Source organism: Motacilla alba, chromosome 18, assembly GCF_015832195.1.
Source record: "Motacilla alba alba isolate MOTALB_02 chromosome 18, Motacilla_alba_V1.0_pri, whole genome shotgun sequence".
In the NCBI taxonomy this organism is placed as follows: domain Eukaryota; kingdom Metazoa; phylum Chordata; class Aves; order Passeriformes; family Motacillidae; genus Motacilla; species Motacilla alba.
Window position 1 is genome coordinate 8,844,006 of NC_052033.1, and position 19,472 is coordinate 8,863,477.

Genomic DNA, 19,472 nt, shown 5'->3' on the forward strand with positions numbered 1-19,472 from the left:
TGAAAAGGGCTTGGCTGGAGGGGCTGGGTGAGGGTGTGGGTCTGGGGGACCCCCAGTGCTGCTGATAGGTGGATTGGGGGACCCCCAGCCCCCAGAGTGCTTCAGGCAGCTGTGGCGGAGCCCTGCAGGCTCTCAGCAGCAAAGCAGCGCCCGCAGCATCCCCAGCACTGCCCGGGCTCTGGGATTCTGCAGCAGCAGCAGCAGCGAGGCAGCGGCGCGGCGCTCTCAGCGCTGCTGCTCCCGGCTCCTCCAGGCAGAATCCTTTCCCTCTCGGCAGCTGCTTTGAAGGATTTTTCCTGAGGTGTGGCTTTGTGTACACATGTGCAGTGAGCAAAGCGGGGTGCTCTTAAAAAGCTCCTTCACGGGGAGGAAACGAGAGCTCGGTGCAGCAAACAGCACCCAGCACTGCTCTGCTGTCCTGGGCCTGGCAGAATCTGGTGGGCCAAGTGATTCATCCATCAAAATAATTTTCCAGAAAATCATGCTACCAGAAGATTATACTTTTTATTAAAGGAAAATATCACTCTTCATGTTCAGTACTTCTTGGCTTTGCCACTGAAGTTTAAGCAGAACACAAGATTCTGTTTTGTGGGGTTTTATGGTTGATTTAAAAGAATGGAACTGCAGGGTGTAAATTTGGAGGGGGGATTTTTATCCCAATGCTCCGCAAAGTTCTGTTTTGTTTTTTATCAAATGTTGACGTTTTAATTGAAAGCATAAGGATCTCCAACTTTCCCTGGGGGAACAAGCTAACCCTTCTGAGAGAAGGAGAGAAGTGTGGCATAAATGGGGACATTGACTCCCCACAGAGTCTCTCTCTGACCAAGTAAGGTATAAAAGCCTGATACCTCTCATGGATCTATGCCCAACTACACCAAACATCTTCTCCAAAACAAAGCTGTCTCCTCTGTGGCCCAAGCTGTCTCAGACACACATTTCCCCTCAAGTGCATCAGCACAGGGCAGCCCCAAATTGGCACAGAGCAGTGCCACTCACACACACCCATGATGGTGTAAAGTGGTCTTCCTGCTTACTTAAAAAAAGAAAAAGAAAAAAAAGAATCAAAAAATAGAGAAAAAAGAGGGAAAAAAAAGAGAGAAGAAGAAAAATAAAGCAACAATTGCAATCGAACATGCCTTGGTTCAGTAATGACTCACTTCATGGAGAGCACATTGTGTAGTGAGACCCAGACGTTTTAAAAAATACAAATATTTTCAGAACACTTTCTGCGTATTTCTCATGGGTGCAGGGAACATCAGTGCTCGGGTTCTGCATCCATGCAGGTCTCCCAGGGGTTCTGGGGGAAGCGGGGCAGCGCGATGAGGAGGAGGGCGATGCCGCAGACGAAGAGCAGCACGAAGGAGGCGCAGGCACAGGCGAAGGACCAGGAGTAGCTGTACTTGATCCAGGCTGTCTCCTTGCTGTCAATCATCCTCTTCACGGATTGTCTCATGACTTCTACAGAGATGATGATGCAGAGACCTGAAGGAAGATAGGAGCAGTGGGTTGAATAACCAGCTGTCAATTTTTCATCCTTAATTAACCGCCTCATCTGTTGTTTTGCATACAGGAACTGCAGTGAGATTCACAGGTGAGTCACTGACTTCAGTGTTTGAAGGAGCCAGTGCTCAGAGCTGCCAGGAGCTCTGCCATAACTGAGGTCAGCCACTGACTTGTTGAGTGTGATCCTTTAGGCAGGCTTGGGTGGGAAATTCAAAGTGGGGGAGGAATAATTGCATTCCCCGGGGAGCTTCTTCAGAGATTGAGGAAGATTTTAGATTGAGGTGACAATTTGCACCTCTGTCTTTCACTCATTGTGGCATGTCAAAGTATTCCTGGCTCATGCACAAGTGCAGTCTTTGTGTGTTTGGGAGACAGTTGTGTATTTTGGGCCTGGATCAGCTGTTTTGTTGGTTTGAATCTTAATAAATGAGAAAGAATATTGTGCGTCCCTGGTTCAGACTGGGGCTGACAGTGAATATACTTGAAGGGAGTGAATATACTTTTAAAGGGGTTGGAGAAAACAGACCAGCTGCTGAACAGGACATTCTCACACCACACAGGGACCTGTAGTCTTCCTGTGGCCAGGAAGAAAATGCTTTCATATTTAGAAGTGTCTCTGTCCCCTGGGGATCTATCTTAAGTTTCTCTGTGTTGTCCTATGAACCAAGCACAGGAATGTGAGCAGCTCTCCCCATACCTGCAAAGGTGTAGAACATGGATGCTGGCTTCAGCAGATAATCCCTCTTCTTCCTGAAGGACAGGAGCACACAGATCGTCCCGATGATGGCGAAGCCAACGCTGAAGATGGCAATGGCTGCAGCTGAGATGCTGTACTCTGCCAAAGGGAAAAAACCCACCAAAAGTGACACAGTGCACATTCTAAGCCCACTGCCATCAGCTGTGGGGACGTTGCAGTAGCTCACTCTGAGTGCAGTACCTGCACCCTTGGTGCATGGCTTTGGTGGATTATTTCCCTCAAGTGAAAACAAGGGCAAGTATTGGCTGTGTATTTTTGGAATGTGAAAAAAGTAGAGTATAAAAGAAAAAAGCAAGCATAAATGCAGAGCAGGAATGGGAAAATGCTTTCTGGACGCCCCTGAGATAACCCAGGGCACCTTTGCTCACCAGCCCACCTGTATGGGGCTGCTGGAGCTGCTTTGGCTCTGCTGTGGCAATGTTCTTGTCAAAGCCTTGCTGGGCTCCATGCTCTCGTCCCTTCCATCACCCCCCACTCTGCTCCCAGAGTAAATAGACAGCTCTTTCTGCTTTTATTCTGTGCTTTCTGAGAGCCCTGGCCCGTGCACGGTGCCGGTGCTGTCCCAGTGCAGAGAGCTGAGTGCCCCGTGGGCTCAGCACCTGGGTGGGCACATCAGGCCGGGGTGAAGTGTTTGCACAGCTCGTTTTTATTCCTTTGCCTTTACAACAGAGATTTCCAGCTCTGTGAAAACCCAGCTTCTTCAGGACACGGGATTAAACCCTCCCCAAAAGTCCTGTTTTTTGTAAGCCATGTGCTGGACACTTCCCCCAGCCCAGCACTGCTCAGTGACTGGGTGGAGGGGGAGAGTTGCTAATTGAGTAATTCAGGCCTTCATTTGCATATTGTGCTCATTTTCAGATCAGTTTAATGTTTAACACATGTAGCCATGCATGAACAGCACAGTGCCTGATGATATTTGCCTTTCAAGCCATTAAAAAAAATATCTCCCAGGCAAAATCATGAAGAATTTTTTTTTGCCTGTTGCTAATTAGCTCCCATCCAAATGAGCTATTTCTGCGAAGGGGAACAGCAGATTACTCTTTGTTCTCACTGCTTTTCATATCACTGGTTTTTTATCATTTTCTAAATGTTTCTCTTTTCTCTGTGCTGGAACTGCCTGAAAGTGTTCATTTCATTGTAAAATCTTTTGCTGGGCTTAAGAATTTCTTTTTGCCCCAAAGAAAAGAAGTTCTTCCTGACTTTTCTTTTTCCCTGAAGAAATTCCTGATTTTTTTCTGCATTGCCCTGAAGGCATTGGGTGCATTTGGAAGATGAGGTGGCTGGATCAGATAGCAGATAACTGAGCAAAAGCAGGTGACTCAGATATATACATTTCTATCTAGATAAAATTCTTGTCTTTCCTGTATTAGGAAGATACTTTTTTAGGGAACCTATCTTCAGGGTTTTCCACCATTACAATTTCCACTAGAAGCAAAGCAGATTAATACATGCAATATGTCCAATGGCTCACATTTTCCATAGTAAATATGTTGTGTTGCAAACTCTGAAGGAGTTTGTCCCCAAAGAGAGGATGAGAAAGAGAAAGGAGCATGTTAGGGGAGCCCTCAAAATATTTGGACTTATTAAATATGTGAAATTTCTCCATGGAAGACAATTTTGCTGTAAACAATGACAGTTCATGTCTTTGCAGGATCCCTGTTCCTTCCATTCATTGATTGCTCTATTTTTTACATGACTTTCATATAAAATCAATATGAACCATAAAATTCCTAATGGTCTTCAGAGAACCTCTGCACTTCTTTTCAGGGTCAAGACTCTGCTTGGGGTATGATTTATTCATTTAGGTTTTATTAATATCTTCCCCTTCAATGGCAGAGGCTGAGTGTCACGGATAGTGCCAATGTTGTAAAGTCATTTTTATGCTGGAAGGACTTTTTGCAGTTTTTCTGGGTATTGACATTGTTATATATTTGTGGGACAACTTATGTAAAATCATGTTTGTGGGTGTGATCATATATAAAAATAATTGTCCCCAGGAAGCTGGGATTTGACCTTGTCCTGGGCATTTTCCACATTTTTCCCAGCTGATGGTGCCTGTTAGAAATTCTGCTGCTTTCAGTGGAACCAGGGATGAACTCTCATTTTGGGGACCCCTTTCCATTAGATCTTGTGTGCCCATCCCTTCATACAACATTAGGAAAATATTCTTTTGGAATCTTTCTTACCTTTCTGGGTGGTTACTTCAAATATCTCTGAGGTCTCTCCTGGAGTGAAGTGCTTGAAGTAGGAGCAGTTGTGGTCTGAAAGAGAAAGAAAATTCAATTTTGTGCTCTTGGAAGCCTGTGATAAAATGCAGTAAGACTGAATTAGCTTTTTATTGATGTACCAAGCTTGCAGTGGTTTTGAGGCTTTCTACCCTTAGTGATACTGAAGAACTGGGGTTGGATCTGATTTCCTTGGGAGCAGATGAGGACACCAGACTCCAGCACGGACAAGGCTGAAGCCCCTCTGATACCTTTTGTATCCCTCTCAGAGCTGATTGCTCTCCTGCCTGAAATATGAATTACAGATGATTTTTCTCGTTCTGTCTTTGGCCATCACACATTTCTGCCTCTCAGCATTGCAGCATTTCCTGGGGATGGGATCTGCCGTGCCCACAGCTGAGCTGGCAGCTCCCTTCCCTCACCAACCCACCCCACGGGGGTGTGGTGACCTTGGAGTGCGGGCAGGGAGGATGGAGTGTCCTCACCCACCTTTCCCTTCTGGCTCTTCCCTCCTGCAGCTCACAGAGCTGAGTGGCAGTGGGGGGGTTTTGCTGCATGCAGGAGGTTTGCTGATCTGGGGGTCCCAGAGATGAGGCTGCTGCAATGCAGCAAAGCACATGGTGGTTGACTAAAATAGGGATGCTAAGAGCTTTTATTTTGGCTGTCAGTAAAAAAAAGAACAAAGCAAAAAAGACCAAAGCTTTTTGAAGCCCAAGCAGTTGTCCAGGGAAGGGAGGGCTGTGTGAGCCGAGGGCAAGGAGGCTCTCATGCCAGGCATTATCCAAGTTTGATCCCATCAGAGCAGCCTGTTAAGTTCATTTGATAGGACAGTAGAGTTAGATAGAGGGAGCTTTATGAAGTTCCTGTCTGGACCTCACATGAGCACAGCGCCAGGCACGGGGTCAAGAAGCAAGCAGGGAGCAGGACTGTGGGCAGGGGGTATGGGGATGAGGGAAGTTGTTAGCTGGCTCTCTTGGATCCTTTTTGCACCTCAGCCTGGCGAGGGTCAGTTGGAGCAATGTCACTGCTGTCACAGGAGGCTCCCAGCCTCGGCCTCCAGCGGGATGGGGAGGCTCTGCTGAGGACCTGCTGACTCGGGGCTTTGGCAGCAGCAGGGTAAGGGTGGAGGGTGTTCTTGCTATTTATAACTGATTTAATTGAGGCTTTTAGGGGTGTGGAGCTGGGAGAACAGTTGCTTGCCAGGAATTTGGCTGGAAGGGTGCACTGGTGGGGACGCGCTGAGCGGCGCCAGCTCCGACTGCGCCGTCCTGCTGAGCTGGGCTGGGCTGAGCTGGGCTGGGCTGGGCTGGGGACACACTCACCACCTGCCCAGCACCCCTGCAGCACCCAGGGGGCTCCCAGTGGCCCAGCAAACAGAGCCAAGGCTGCCTGAAACACAAAAATAGGGGCCCCTTCCCTTAGGGGCATCTCTTCTGTTAAAGAACCGAGTTAGCACCAGCTTCCAGAAGAGGCTGGGGGAAGCCTGGGAGAAGTTGTGGCCCTGTCCACATCCAGACTGGGACAGCACAGGGTGAAGCCTGAGCCTGGCTGGGTGCAGGACAGGCAGGGACTGCTGTGGGTTTCTGCCTGGGAGCATTTCAGTGGCTCTTTACAGCATTAATTTCTTTGGCAGAAGATTCCTGTGCTCTACCTGTTGGCTCTTGTGGGTTTTTTCTTTCATGTAAATGGTGGCTGCTGGAGTTAGTGACTCAGGGAGGATTTATTTTCCCTCTCCCAGGAGATAGGTAATTGCAAAGCAGCGTTTTTGGGCCTGTTAGGGGAAGATTCCTTGGAGACACTCTTATCTACTTAAGTTTATAAGCTGACTTTTATTTCATCTGCAGACTCTCCTTGCTGGAGACAAGGTTAATGTTTAGCACTGGAATCTCCTGACCTGTTCTTTATTATCCTTGCAAATGACTGGAAGAATACATTTGAACTCATCCCTCTGTGACTCTAATTGTGAATTTTGAACCTCAAAGCAGTGGTTGTGTGCCTCCACCAACAACTCAGTGGTGGCAGAGGCTGAGCACTGTGTCTGGGACACTTTATTTTGGGATTGTTTGGTTTATCTTTTCATTAATTCTCTAAAAAGCCTGAACTCAAAGGAGCCCCCAGGCGTGCAGTGCAAAGGTGGGGCCATCCAGACTTGGTGTGGTGGGAGCCCAGCACAGCCCTGTGTCCACTGCAGGGGAACCAAACCAGGCCAGTTCAGCCTCCATCCTCATAAACCTTTCAGAGGTGGACTTGTCTGCTCTACCATCTCTAGGAGATGGAGCTACCTCTGTCCCTTATGGCCCTAAGCAAAGCTCTGCTAGTATATGATAAAAGGGGTCATCACACAAGTGGCTTGGTGTTTTTGCAAAGTGCACTTGTTATGGGAAAATAGAGCTAGATTTGTTTTGGTGAAATGCTGAACTGTTTTCAGTTTGAAGATGCTCCCATGCTCTGTTGAGCTGGGGCTATCTGTTTCAACAAGTCTGTTATTCAGCAGAACTGAGGCACTGCAATGGCTCTGGTGCCACCATGAATAAGAGACAAGCCCATTTATGTCACAGCACGTTTACATATCAGACAGGATTTCCACTGGGGCTGGTAATGGATGAACACTCTGTGGCAATCTTCCTTTCTCTCCACCCCAATTGCATTATCTCTGCCAAGAGGTCACCCCAGTGTGCTGATGGGGACAGTCCAGGGGCTCTGTGGTCACACAAACTTCAGGGTTGTAACGTGGTTTATCACAGAGTGTCCCCATCCCTCCAAGACACCCCCTCACAGCCTTCCTGCTCCCTGCCCCTCGGATCCCTCACTCCTGGATGAAGCCATGGAAGCAGGAGAAGTGCAATCCCTCTGAACTGTGGTTGAACCTTGGGGGGCTGCAACTTGGAGACTTTGTGAGGGAAAGAAAGGCTGGAAAGACCATGAGATGTTCAGGCCACGCAGAGTTTCGGGTGGCAGGTGTCCCCTGTCTGCACTGGAGGGACAGGCTGGGAAGGGCTGGAGCCCACCTTGCTCTGGAACCTGAGATGGACAGAGCCTGGGGAGTTTGGGGCAGAGTGGATGGTTGGAAAATCCTGGGTTTTAGCGTGGGGATTCCACTTGTGATGAGTTTGGGAGCCAGGCCCTTAGAGGACGTGTTAAGGCGAGGGCTGAGCCATGGAGGGGGCCAGGCCTTGGGCTCAAACCTGGCCAAGGAGGCCTTTGACACACACAGAGCTTTGGAGATGCTCTCTCCAAGCAGTTTCATTTCACACCTGTCCTGCAGGGTGAGTCTCCTGTAACAGGGAGCAGACCCTGCTGACGGCCCATTCGCTCCAGCACTTCTCCTCTCCAGCTGCCTGTGCTCAGGTTCCAGCATTTCCAGGGACCTGTTTAAGCTGTTGAACACCCCTGCTGCTGCCCAGATTACAGGAGCCACTTTTCAGGACAGCGCCAGCACCGGAGTTCCAGGCAGTGATACTGAACTGCGTTTACAGCTGGTAGTAAAACGCCCCAGTGCCCACTGACCACAGTTAAAAATGTCTCAGTATTAATCTGAATTTGCCTGGTTTTAACAACCATCTCCCTGATCTTTTTATTTGTTGCAGCAGGATGCTGAACCCTTTTCAATTTGTCAACACCCTCGGATGGGTGCTGTAAAATTTTAAACCTCTGCCTAAATCACAGCCCTGCTTTGTGGACTGCGAGCCAAGTCATCCTCCCCACTCTGCACTGTGCTGAGCTCAAAACCTAATAAATAACCTTAATCATGCCATCCATTTCCTCCACAGGGAGCGACTGGTAAATGGTTATTAATTCAGTGATAAATTCTGATGCCTCTTTCCCAGTCCTGGCAGTAATGTCTGGTTGTATCTCATGATTTTCAGGAAAAGCAGCGCCTGCATCTGCTCTTTTACTGCGCGTTTGTTCATTCACATTTTCTTGGCTGCTGCAGGTTTCACAACCCTGGTGTTTCCCTGCCGACATCCCTTCCCAGAAGTGTGAAATCAATCGAGCAGGAGCCGTGCGGCCGCAGCCTCACTCAGCAGCCCCAGCCCCGGGGCTCTTCTCCCCTCCCCTTGCTCTGATCCTTTCCCGGCTGAAGCAGGGATGAAGGTATTCATGTTATAAATGAGGTGCGAATTTCACCCTCTGGAACGTGATTATGGCGCAGGCTGTCATCCGAATTCCCAAATATCTTTAAAAACTGGATGAACCAGCTCTGGTGTGGGGGCCTGCTCGGCCCCTCCATAATTCCCAGTTCCTCCGTGCCTGGCGGAATGCGGCGCTGGGATGTGATTCAACGTCTGTGCAAGCACATGCTGATGTCTGTCAAAGATAGCGGCTGCTTTCCTGTGCCCTGCCCGCGAATCTGCTTTGTGCAGACAGCTGGATATTTATGAGTTTTATATTTACCCCACGGTCGTGCAGTTTTGCTGTTTATCCACCGATTTCTATTGTTTTTCCTTTTGTGGGAGTTCTCTGTGCGTGGGGAAAGGCGTGCAGCGAGGAATACGTCTCTAGGCACGTAAGTACCTTCCTGAGAGACATTAAGCATACGGATGACACACTCCCAAGTTTGGTTAGAGGCAGATCCACATGCTGAGGCTCAGCTCTTCTCTTCACAACATGTAATTTGGCCAAAGAGATAAAGAATTGCAGTAATACAGGCAATATACAGTCAGCCCAAGCAGGAAGATTTTTCACAGGAAATTTCCAAATATGTGTTAACATATATTTCATTTCAAGCAGCGAGTCTAACACGAAGGCAATCCTGTTATTTCTGTTCTGGAAAGCATCCAGTACCCTATAAGCCTTCTAAAAAAGCAGCGTGGCTCAGTCACAGAGGGAGTGTATTAGTGCAAACGGCGCGGATGTTGCTGACTTGGCAATCAGCAAAAACATAATGAGCTCCTTTAACCATGGGAATGGAGCAGCCTTCCCGGAAAGCTGCCGTGCCCACTGCCCTCCCCATCGACTGAACTGCAGGTGGAGATGTGTGTGGGAGCAGGTGCCTCTGGTGAGAGGTGAGGAGGCTCCCTAAGTCCTTGAGAAATTGATTCAAACTCCATTTGTGACTCTTTTTTTCTGGAAGTTGACAGACCATCCTGCAGGTCCCTCTCCCTCCCTGCCCTGTGAAATGGCTGTTATTGAGCAGCTCAGAGACAACCCAGTGCCCACCGTGGATGGGCTGTTCCTCTGGGATTATATGGATCTGGGATTATATGGATCTAAAGATCCAGCTGTGTTTGGTGGACCCATAAATCCTCTCTCTTGCCTGCTGCTGTCAACATGCCTGCAAGACCCTTGGCTGGGGTTCAACAAGATTCCCTCCATCCCAATCTCCCTTTGTGATTCCCACGGTGCCCAGTCCTCCTCCCCTTCTCCCCACCACCACTCGCTGCTGCACGGGAGACTCAAATATGGTCACAAACAGACCAAGGCAACACAGCAAAGCAACCCCAGCAGGAGTTATGGCAACGAGGTGTGTTTGCACACCAGCATGAAAACGGCCCCATGCACCCCCTCCCAAACTCAGTGCCCGTTCTCCTTCTGCTGTGGGGGACATGGAGCCTGTTTTCCTTCGCCATGTCCTCCAACCTCCTAAGCAAAGCCTGCTGTGAGTCCTGGTGCGTGCTCACGTACCTCCTGGCAGGCTGATGGGGCCACAGGTCTTCTCTTTGGGACCTTGCTCCTGCATGAAAATCCGCTTGGTGCAGAGTCTCCAGAGCCCGAAATGCGCCGCCTCGCAGGTGGTGGTGTTTTCCTCCAGGCTGGGGCTGAGCACGGCCCAGTGGTCAGTGACCACGGCCGCGAAGAGCAGCGAGATGCCCACCAGGATCACGGAGAACGTCAGCCGCACCTTCAGGGGTTTGCTCTCGTCCATCCCGCTCCGCACCGGCGCTCCCGGCGGAGCGCGGCAGGGGATTCGCGAGGGCTCCCGAAATCCTGGCGCATCTGAGCGCCTGGAAATGTCAGCCCCGGGCCTCAGGCAGCTGCTGGGCTGTGTCAGGAGGCTCCCAGTGCACAGCTCAGCTTTCGGCCCCGTCCCACCCGGGTTGTTTTGGATTCCCACGCCCGGCCGGGCGGGCGCTCGCCGGCGCGGCTGCAGCCGCCGCGCAGGGGCTGAGATCTCTTGACTTGCAGCATGCCCAGAAATAGGCATTAATAGGATGATTAACTTTTCAGCGAGGTTATAAAAACATCTGTGTTTATAATAGTGCTGGGCCTGAGTGCAGACTGATCCTAAACAGCATAATAGCCCTGCAGCCCTGTCACCCCACGCCTGCGGCTCGCAGGAGCTCAGAGGTGGACCTGCCTCCAGAGCCCAGAACTGTGGCAGAGAGTGACAAAATAAGCCAACTAGTCTATGTCTATTTATTTATTTATTTTTATTATAGTTATTTTATTCTAAGCTTTTATTATAATAAATTTTAATTAACCTGTTCTGAGTTGTTGGGGGTTTTTTGTGATTTCTGTTTTTTTGTTGTTGTTGTTTTGATTTTTTTCTTGTTAGGTTTTTTGCGTCTTTTTTTTTTTTTCTTTTTCTCTTTCTAATGAAATATCTCTCAAATACTTGTTTGCTTTCCTATCAGCCAGGCTCCCCTTGATACCTGCAGTAACTCCAGCAGTCACCCAACACATCCCTTCCTTTCTCCAGCAGTGGCTTCACTTGCCTTAAGCCCAGATTGCTGGAGCTGGGCCAGCCTCTCTCCTTCCCTTTGATATTTCAGTTGATTGTAAAGCCAATTTGATGGTAATGTCAATGCAGAGGCCACTGTGGAGGTGACATTACAATTGTGATGTCAAACTGAGGAGGGTGACAGTACCTGAATTTTAAAAGAATGGTTAAAAAAATGCCAGTGGAAAGCTGCAAATATCACTGTGTCAAGATAATGTCAGAGCTACTCCAGTCCTGCTTTATTAACACCCCAGTTTGATGTCAAAATAAAGGTGCAGAGGTGTCAGCTGAGGTTGATGAGGACAATGTGGAGCAAGAAATTAAAGTGTAGGGAGAGCATGGGAAAGGGAGAGAAAATAAAGTGTAAGTTAAAAAATATTGGTCCAAAATAAAAACTGAAGTATGACTTGGGTTAACATTACTCTGCTTGACGTGTGACAGGGATGGCTTTGACCCCCCTGTGGGGCAGAGGGACATGTGGGCACCCAGGATGGCATCTGGAGCCCCATTCTTGCTGAGATGTGGGAATGGTGGGCAGGAGTGAAGTTATCTGGTGTAAAATTGGAGGGGAAGGGGACCAGGGAAGGCAGTGGGGACGTGGAGCAAGGCAGAGACCAGGGACCACAGGGTCATCCATGCTGGGGCTGGCAGAGATATTAGAGGCTTCCATTCAAGCCAGAACCAAGAATGAAAGCAGATAAGGCCTAAAGGGAGCAGACTTTAATCCAGAAAAGAAAAGCATTAAAGATATAATGCCTTTTCCTTTGAAGTAGACTCTTGTTAAACTTCATTAGACATCAGTTGATCTCAGGAGCTGCATCTCAACTTCAATTCCTTGATGCTACAAACTCCACAGGTGGAGCAGAGGGAAGTGAATGTGTGTTTGCAAATGTGGGCACAAAGTGAGGCTGTGGTTGCTGAGACATCAAGTGCTAATGATCCTGCTTTAGACTAATTACAACCTACAAGGACTGCAGGGGTGGGAACTCATTAATTTTTTTCACCGGTGTTGGTCTTTGTGCCTCTTCCAGTGTTGGCAAGAATCACACTTTCTGTTCTCATTTAGATCCTTCATTCTGGAGAGGTTCTGTGGGTTTGGTTTGGCTTTGAGTTTCCTAATTTCCAGGAAACAACTAAAGTGAAATCAGAAGTGAGTAATTGATCCTTGCCTACTGCTGATTGGAGCTGGGAGTGTGAACAGGCTACAGTGAGCCCCAGTATGGGCAGCAGTGGCTTCCCAAGCTCACATTGCTGCAGCTGAGGTGAAACACTCCCCCCCCAGCCCTCAAAAATGACCTAGAGCTGCCAGCCCATAGGGAAAAAAAATGGGTTTTGTGAGCATTTGGCAAATGCAGAAACAAAACAGATTTCTGGAGGAGCACAGGACTAAAGCAAACCCTGGAAGTTTTCTGCACATCCAGAAGATCATGGTACCTAATCCTCTGGGAATGGTTGCTGCAGCCTTCCTGTGTCAGCTGGTAAATATTCACATTTAAAAATCGATATCACATGAAATATAAACAGATTATTAATGAGGACCTGTTGGAAAGCAGGGAGGGCTGCAATTAGTTGCATTGTAGTAGCAGTGAGTGAGGGACACAATTCTGTTTCTCCTCTGGAGAAAATGCCAGAGCGGGCATCTGAAGCCCAGCTCCTGTGTTGGTTTTTTTCCCTGGCAGAGGTGGTGACTTGGCTCTGCTCCCCAGCACTTGCACTCTACTGTATTTCTTTCAGACCAGCCTCAGCATTTACCACAAGCAGATTAACCTCTCTCTGTGGCTCCCTGCTTGCAGAAAAATGCTCTGCAGAAAACCCACCCCAGTCAGAACAACCCAGAGAGGGGGAGGCAGCACCTGCTCTGCTCTCAGCTCAAATGGGAGTTCAGCAAAGAGCTCTCTTCAAGCAGGGTCTCCTCAGTACTATTTGGGCTCCCCAGCCTGCATTGCCCCAGAGTGGTGAGACCACTGGGATCAGGCTGGGGTCTGCACAGCCAACACCTGGGAACGCCACCGCTGGTGCCCTCTGAAAGCTCCCCAGTTTGGGGTGGCAATCATGGAACACAAGAGCTGAATGTGTGAGTTTTGGCCGGCTAGTTTATTTTTCAGTAGACTCCCAGCCCGCTGTGTGTAGCTGGCCATCCCTGCTGCCCCCGTGAGCGACCCACAGCTCCGAGCTCCCAAAATACCGCGGGCCGTGCCGACTGTGCCGCTGGGGAAAGCGATCCTGGCCCTGGGAGTGCGGCAGCGCCGGCTGAAAGCTGAGCTGGGCTGCAGACAGATGCACAGCCTTTCCTTTCCCTTTGAAAACAGGCACTGCCCGTGTCTGTTGGTTCTCTCATTCCAAGGAAATGCCACATCCTCTTTTTCCCACTTTCCGAAGCCTGTCTCTGCTTCCCCCCTCCTCAAACATCACTTCTCCCAGCGCCCCTGTTCACAGCAGGGCAGCCACAGCTCCTGGGGTCACCATTTACCCGAGGATTTGCTCAACAATGTGGGAAAAACCTTTCTTTGTTTCAGTCAAAGGGAAGCAGCTTTGGACCTGAGCTTTAAATGGCTTCACTACCGCGCGTCAGAGGCGTTTGAGAAGATGAATCCTCTGCCTCCCTCCAGACGTGCCAACTCGTGGCGAGCCTGGGAGAGGTGGGTAGACACAGGCAGCCAGTCCTCATCTTTGGAGACAGTCTGGAGGCTGAGGAGCTGGGAGGTGAAGTTGAAAGAAGTATTTGAAGAAGGAATCCTGTCTGTGATTCGGGGATGGCTGCGGCTGTCTGGGGTGGGGAGAGGCTGCTCAGCTGCTGACCCGCGTTTGGCACCGCTGGGGCTTTGTGGTGCTGATCAGAGCAGGGCTGTGTGAGCTGCAGCACGTGGGGCCAGCCTTCCTTCAGGCAAGACGGGCAAGATCAGGGAGAGAGGAGGCTCGAGGTGAGTTCAGAAGAAAGCTCAAAAGCTGGAGGAAAGCTCAGGCTCAGGGCGGTACTTCAGAACACACTGGGCTGTTTTCCTCAAGGGCGGTTTGCAGTGGCCTCTGGCCACCACACCAGCCTCAAACTGGGCACTGAGACCACAGTGTGTCTCATATGGAAGAGGTTTAAGCTAGAAATGAGAAGGTTTTTCTTTATTTCCAACCAAATAGCTGAAAATATAATGAAGATAGCTTATCTTGGAGATGTTGTGGTCTCTCGGACCACAAGAGTAATCTTATCTCCTCTGAAACACTGGTGCCCAGTAACATGGCCAGCTTCAATCAGTGAAAAATGTGAAAAAATAACCTAAAATCTCAGCTCAGAGAATTTGGAAATGAAAAATCTATATACCTTTCTCCACACAAAACCAAATACATTTAAAATGGTTTATTTAAAAAGTAAGGATTAAGTACATTATACATGGTTGTGATTATACCAGTAGAACTGAAGCACAGTGGAAATAACACTTTAGAACTGCAGACAGAAATGTAGCCTCAAGGGACATGATATATTAGCCCTTGTGGATATGTGATCCATACAGAGAGAAAAAGAAACAGAAAAATAGTCTATTGTTAGATGTCTGGGCAGCTGAAGTGATTTCTCCTTTTACTCCTATTGTGGATGAGAAACAAGGAAGAGAGAGCTCATGGTATACCCGAAATTTTGTTTCTTGGAAAATCAAATCTGATCCAATAGCATTTTTTTTTTTTTAGTTCTGTTGCTACAGTATGTTATATACCAAACTACTGATTATTGTTAATGATATGGTTTTATGGTATCTGCAGGCCTTGCTGGGAAATGGGGCTCATTTGTTAGATGCTGTCCAGGGAAACCAGAGAGATGTGGAAGAACAGTTGATTTTTTTTTAAACTATCACTGAGTGGTTTCAAAGGCTGAGCACAATCTAACTCTGTTCAGATAAATCAACCATGGAGCAAGACTGTTCATGTGCAGGAATGCTGCAAATTTTTCAGTTTTGTCAGAATCAAAGTTTTTCATGGGAAAGCACTGGAGTTTCGAGTTTTTTGAGGCTTTTTTTGCGGTTTTGGTTTTTTGTTTGTTTCTTTGTTTTCTGGAATTGTCAAATGAATTTTTTTGGTTTTGGCTTTGGTTGAACAATTTGCTGCACTACAACTTAACTGCTGTTTTCAGTCGCAGCCCTTGTTCCACAAGACAAAATCTCTGGTCCCTGTTATGTCCACATGACTTTGTTCCCTGTCCAGAACCCATGAGCATCTCAGGATCCCTACTCCAGCTCCATTTCTTGAAGGTGCCTGCTGGAGAAGGAGCTGGAGATGCTCCAGCTTGGACCAAAACAGGGCATCACTCCTGGAGAGCTGCTGGACCCAGCCCTGCCCTGGGGGAGGAGGAGGCTCTGGCAAAGAGCAACATCCCAAAACACTCAGCAAGACTTTTCTTTTTCTGCCAAAAGTACTGCATGTGCCTCTGCAGGTCTGAGCTGGGCTGAAGAAAAACCTTGGACTTTGTCTGGAATCAGATGGGTGGTTTGAAGCACATTCACTGGAGAACGACGACTAAAAGAACAAAACCCACGCGCGAGCAAACCTCACACTGTCCACTTCCAGTTCAAGGTACATGAGTTTAGAGAAACAGCCTATATCTAACTCCTGGTTTGAAAGGGAATGGTTTTATTCTTAATTACAGTAAACACGGATGAGGACTTAGTTCTAACTATTAGTTTTTTAACACAGTGGGAAACAAATAGTTCCGGGAAATTGCACTTGAAAAATACATTGACTATAATTAGATGTAAATTAATTAGCACTTAGTATGACACACTAATGAGACAGAAGGTTGGTTTTTTTTCATTGCAAACTTCTACTTCTATCATAGCTAATCAAAGTATTTTAATATTACGAAGTCTCAAAAAGTAGGAAATAATTTATTGTTTGAAAGCATAAAGATTCTTGTAAAAAAAACCTTTCATCAAGAACTTTAATAATTTTAGAACCCTTTTATGTTGTCCTAGCCGAAAAGTAGGTAAAAAAGTTTTCTGCCTCTGTTTGAATTTTTTTAAAAAGCTTGTGTAACATCTTTCTCCATAGTGTGTTGATACTGAAAGTAGCACAACATTTTCTAGTTTTAAATCATTCCCATCGCTCCATTCGCTTTAGCTCTCAGAGTTCAGAGGTTTGAAAAAAGGATCCCAGCGGAGTTTTAACCTGAATGGAAACTCTTAATGAGCAGGGATGAAGGCTCCAACCCACCCCTGCCAAAATAACGATGTGGCTGTGCCAGGCTGAGGGCCAGGCAGAGCTTAACAGTGACTAGGGGAAGACTCTCGCTTAAAATTGAGAATTGTGTCTTGGTTTTTGCAAGGAGAGAGGCTTGAGTGGGTTTCTCTGGGGGGAGAAGGGTTAAATTTCCTTTTTGGGATGTTAAGGCAGCTTCTCCAGGATTTCCCTGGAGGACTTGGTTCCACTAGCTGAAAGCCTCATATCCAAACCACCACTGAGTCTCTGACCCTGGGGCCATCATAGGATAAATTAAGACTAAAGAGGTTTGAACAGTTTGGCTGAGATCTCCCACTACCAGTGATCCAAACTTTCCAAATGATGGATTTTTTCTTGTCACCACTCGTCTAGTGTTCTGCTAGCAAAGATTTTTCTGGGCAAAGATGATGGGGATATTCAAAGGAATCTACAGGAATTAGATGCTCCTCTCTCACTGCATCTAATTCATCTGAGGGGAATCGGGCACCTCATTCTCATATGGCTTGGTCGAGTGGTCACTAAAATCAGCATGAGTACTATTAAATTAAATTACCTTTGAGTCAGGCCATCGAGCTTTGAGATCCAAGCCTAAGTATAAAAACTGAAAGCAGAAATTTATAAGAAAAGAAAATAACATTTCAGACTCTTTTAGAAACATACAGAAGCAAAGGGTACAAATTAGTTCCCTCCTTACGTGATGCATAGAGTTTGCTGTGGGCTCTCTGCACGTAAGTAGATGCATCATTACAAAATAAATTAAATTAGGTCGAACCAACATTTCCATCTAAAAGCAACTATACCTTGCACCATGCGGCACTTAATTCATAATAAAAAGAGTTTAATAAATATCTCATAAACGGTGATTATTTTTTTCTTTTTTTTTTTTTTTTGTTCTGTTTTAAAAAATACAAAGTTGTCATCTGCTCTGCTGACACTCGGCTCCCGTTGCTGCGGGAAGTTTCGCGAGTCCGGGCGCGTTCTCTTCTCGTTGCTCAGAGATCTCCGTTTCCAGTAGCGTTAGTGTTGCACTTGTGAAGCGTAAGGAACTCGGGAGCGCGGTGGCGGGGCAGCGGCGGCTCAGCCCTGCTCCCCGCCGCGCTCGGGGAAGTCTCCAGGGGCTCCTGACAGCCAGCACTCAGCACCTTGCCGGATCAGGCACTAGGGCTCGTCGAAATGAGAATTCAAGTTTTCTAAACGTTAGGCAAGAAATGATACTTGCAAATAGGCTCAAGTCCCACCTGCTTTAATCTTTTTCCCTTTCTAGGTGTTTCAAGACGCACCCACCCTCTGCTCCTTGGCCTGTGTTGCCCCAAGGGATGCCTTACCCCAGGAATGGGAGACCCCCTTCCCACCCCATCAGAGAGTCTGTAATGCTCAGTACATGGGTGCTCTACGGTTTCAGTGGCACAGGTCAGTTTTAGAAAGTGTTGCCTTCAAAAATATTTTCTTTTTTTTCCTTTTTTCTTTTTTTTAATTTTATTTTGAAAGAGGCAAAGCTTACGCCGTGTTGAAGGAAAGTGGCTCACTTGATGAGTAGCTCATTTTCATCCTTGGGCTTGGTTATAAATTATATTTGCAAGTTTGTATTAAGGGATCTCAATATTAGAAAAAAAAAAGTACAACAAATTTTCTGTAATCCTTTAAAACACACTGGTGGCCAGTCCTTTGCAGTTTCTCCAAGACTGTGTACACACTACAAAAGTGCAGGAACACGAACTGCCTTCATCTTGTGACACCAAGAACGGAAATAAACAAACTCCGAATAGCTTCAAAAAAAGCTACGAGCGTGTAAATATCTTTATGTTGGTCCAGAGGATCTCCACTTGCTACCTCAACACATGCCACAATTAAAGAGGTGAGAGGGTATTTTAACATTGCTCCTGACAGATCCATTCTGTTTGGGCATCTCTTCAAAAAGCATGAGGAAGGAAGGTGCTTCAAACCGGCGTCGTTCTCCTGTTGACCATGTTGACGTGGAGTCCTTCCTTAAATTCCTTCTGGAGGAAGTTGTGGACCTGCAGGAAACTGGCTTCTTGGTCTGCATTGTAGCTGGCAGCCGTGGTAACCTTCAAAGGCTCCCTGGAAAGGGTGTACATGGAAATTTCGTTCATGGGGATGGTGCCTGCTATCTTCATGCCAACTGGAGAAATGTCCCTGGATGGAGAAGGCTCCGTGGAGCGGGAGCTGGATCTGGACCTCCGCCTCCTGTACCTATAGCTTGGCATCCTGGCATACGGAGAACTGGAAGAAGTCTTAAGGAATTCCCTCTTGGTCTTAAACCTCAGCTCTTTGTTCTTCTCAATATAAATGTTCACAGCCAGAACACCTATGGTTTCGGCCACAATAAAAGACAAGGCTCCAAAATAAAAGGACCAGCCATAGTTGTAATGGTTCTTTTTGTCCTCGTCTCGCTTGTCACTTGGGTCACCTGCATTGCTCGATATGTAGACAATGATCCCTATGATATTACTTAGACCTGGAGGAAGAAAAACATAAATCAGTGTCTACGTGGCTGGGGAGATAAAATTTAAGCCACCTTAATTTCTGGACCTGAATGGTTCTAAGACTGGGATAAGGAAATTTTGTTACATTTATTTACTCTTACATTTATCTCAAGGATTCATTTATTCTTGAAAAGCAACCAATAGATCAACATATGGTAACATGTGCTCACATGGACCCCAAAATACTCAGCAGGACTTTTCCCCATCTCTTCACTGCCACAGTGGAAAAGCAGCAGCTTGTGGGAGCTCGCTAGTATTGTGAGTGGGATTCTAACATCCAGAAGAATGATAAAAATACATTTGGAGCTCAGGGCTATGGCTGTTCACCTTGATCAAAATAACTTCTCTTCCACCTTGCTGAATTTTCATCTAAATGCTGCATGCTTAATCCAGGCTGCAGGGAGAGCTATTAACAATGGGGCTGACTCTCTCAGATGTTTCTAGTGTGAAAAACGGGCTCACCTATCAGAGGTGAATGTTTTCTGCCTTCATATTAAAAAAAAAAAGGCCCTAGGTATAAGAGATGCCTGATTCATCTAATGTTTAATACATTTTAAACAGTGTAAAACATGCTTGTTACTGAATTTTCACTTCTTTCTGCAGGAAAACCAAAAGCTTTTCTAGAA

General features: G+C 47.2%; 2 protein-coding genes across 2 annotated transcripts in view; both read right to left on the bottom strand.

Moving 5' to 3' along the window:
* Positions 1-479: 479 nt before the first annotated feature.
* On the bottom strand, positions 480-10,509 carry CACNG1 (calcium voltage-gated channel auxiliary subunit gamma 1). Its single transcript, XM_038156980.1, has 4 exons — positions 10,111-10,509; positions 4,447-4,521; positions 2,201-2,338; positions 480-1,482 (listed from the first exon to the last, which is right to left on the bottom strand). The coding sequence occupies exons 1-4, from the start codon at positions 10,349-10,351 to the stop codon at positions 1,256-1,258; spliced, it is 681 nt and encodes a 226-aa protein (XP_038012908.1). The 5' UTR covers positions 10,352-10,509; the 3' UTR covers positions 480-1,255.
* Positions 10,510-14,480: 3,971 nt separating this feature from the next.
* CACNG4 (calcium voltage-gated channel auxiliary subunit gamma 4) overlaps positions 14,481-19,472 on the bottom strand; it is a 44,094-nt gene continuing 39,102 nt past the window's right edge. The window contains exon 4 of the mRNA XM_038156973.1: positions 14,481-18,818. Coding sequence (XP_038012901.1) covers positions 18,280-18,818 — 539 coding nt within the window. The 3' untranslated portion in view covers positions 14,481-18,279. The remainder of the gene's footprint in view (positions 18,819-19,472) is intronic.

Coding starts and splice junctions, on each gene's coding strand:
- CACNG1 (XM_038156980.1), bottom strand. CDS start 10,351: ATGGACGAGAGCAAACCCCTGAAGGTGCGGCTGACGTTCTCCGTGATC. Junction 4,522..10,110: donor CCCCATCAGCCTGCCAGGAG/GTACGTGAGCAC, acceptor TTTCTCTTTCAG/ACCACAACTGCTCCTACTTC. Junction 1,483..2,200: donor CATGTTCTACACCTTTGCAG/GTATGGGGAGAG, acceptor ATCTTCCTTCAG/GTCTCTGCATCATCATCTCT.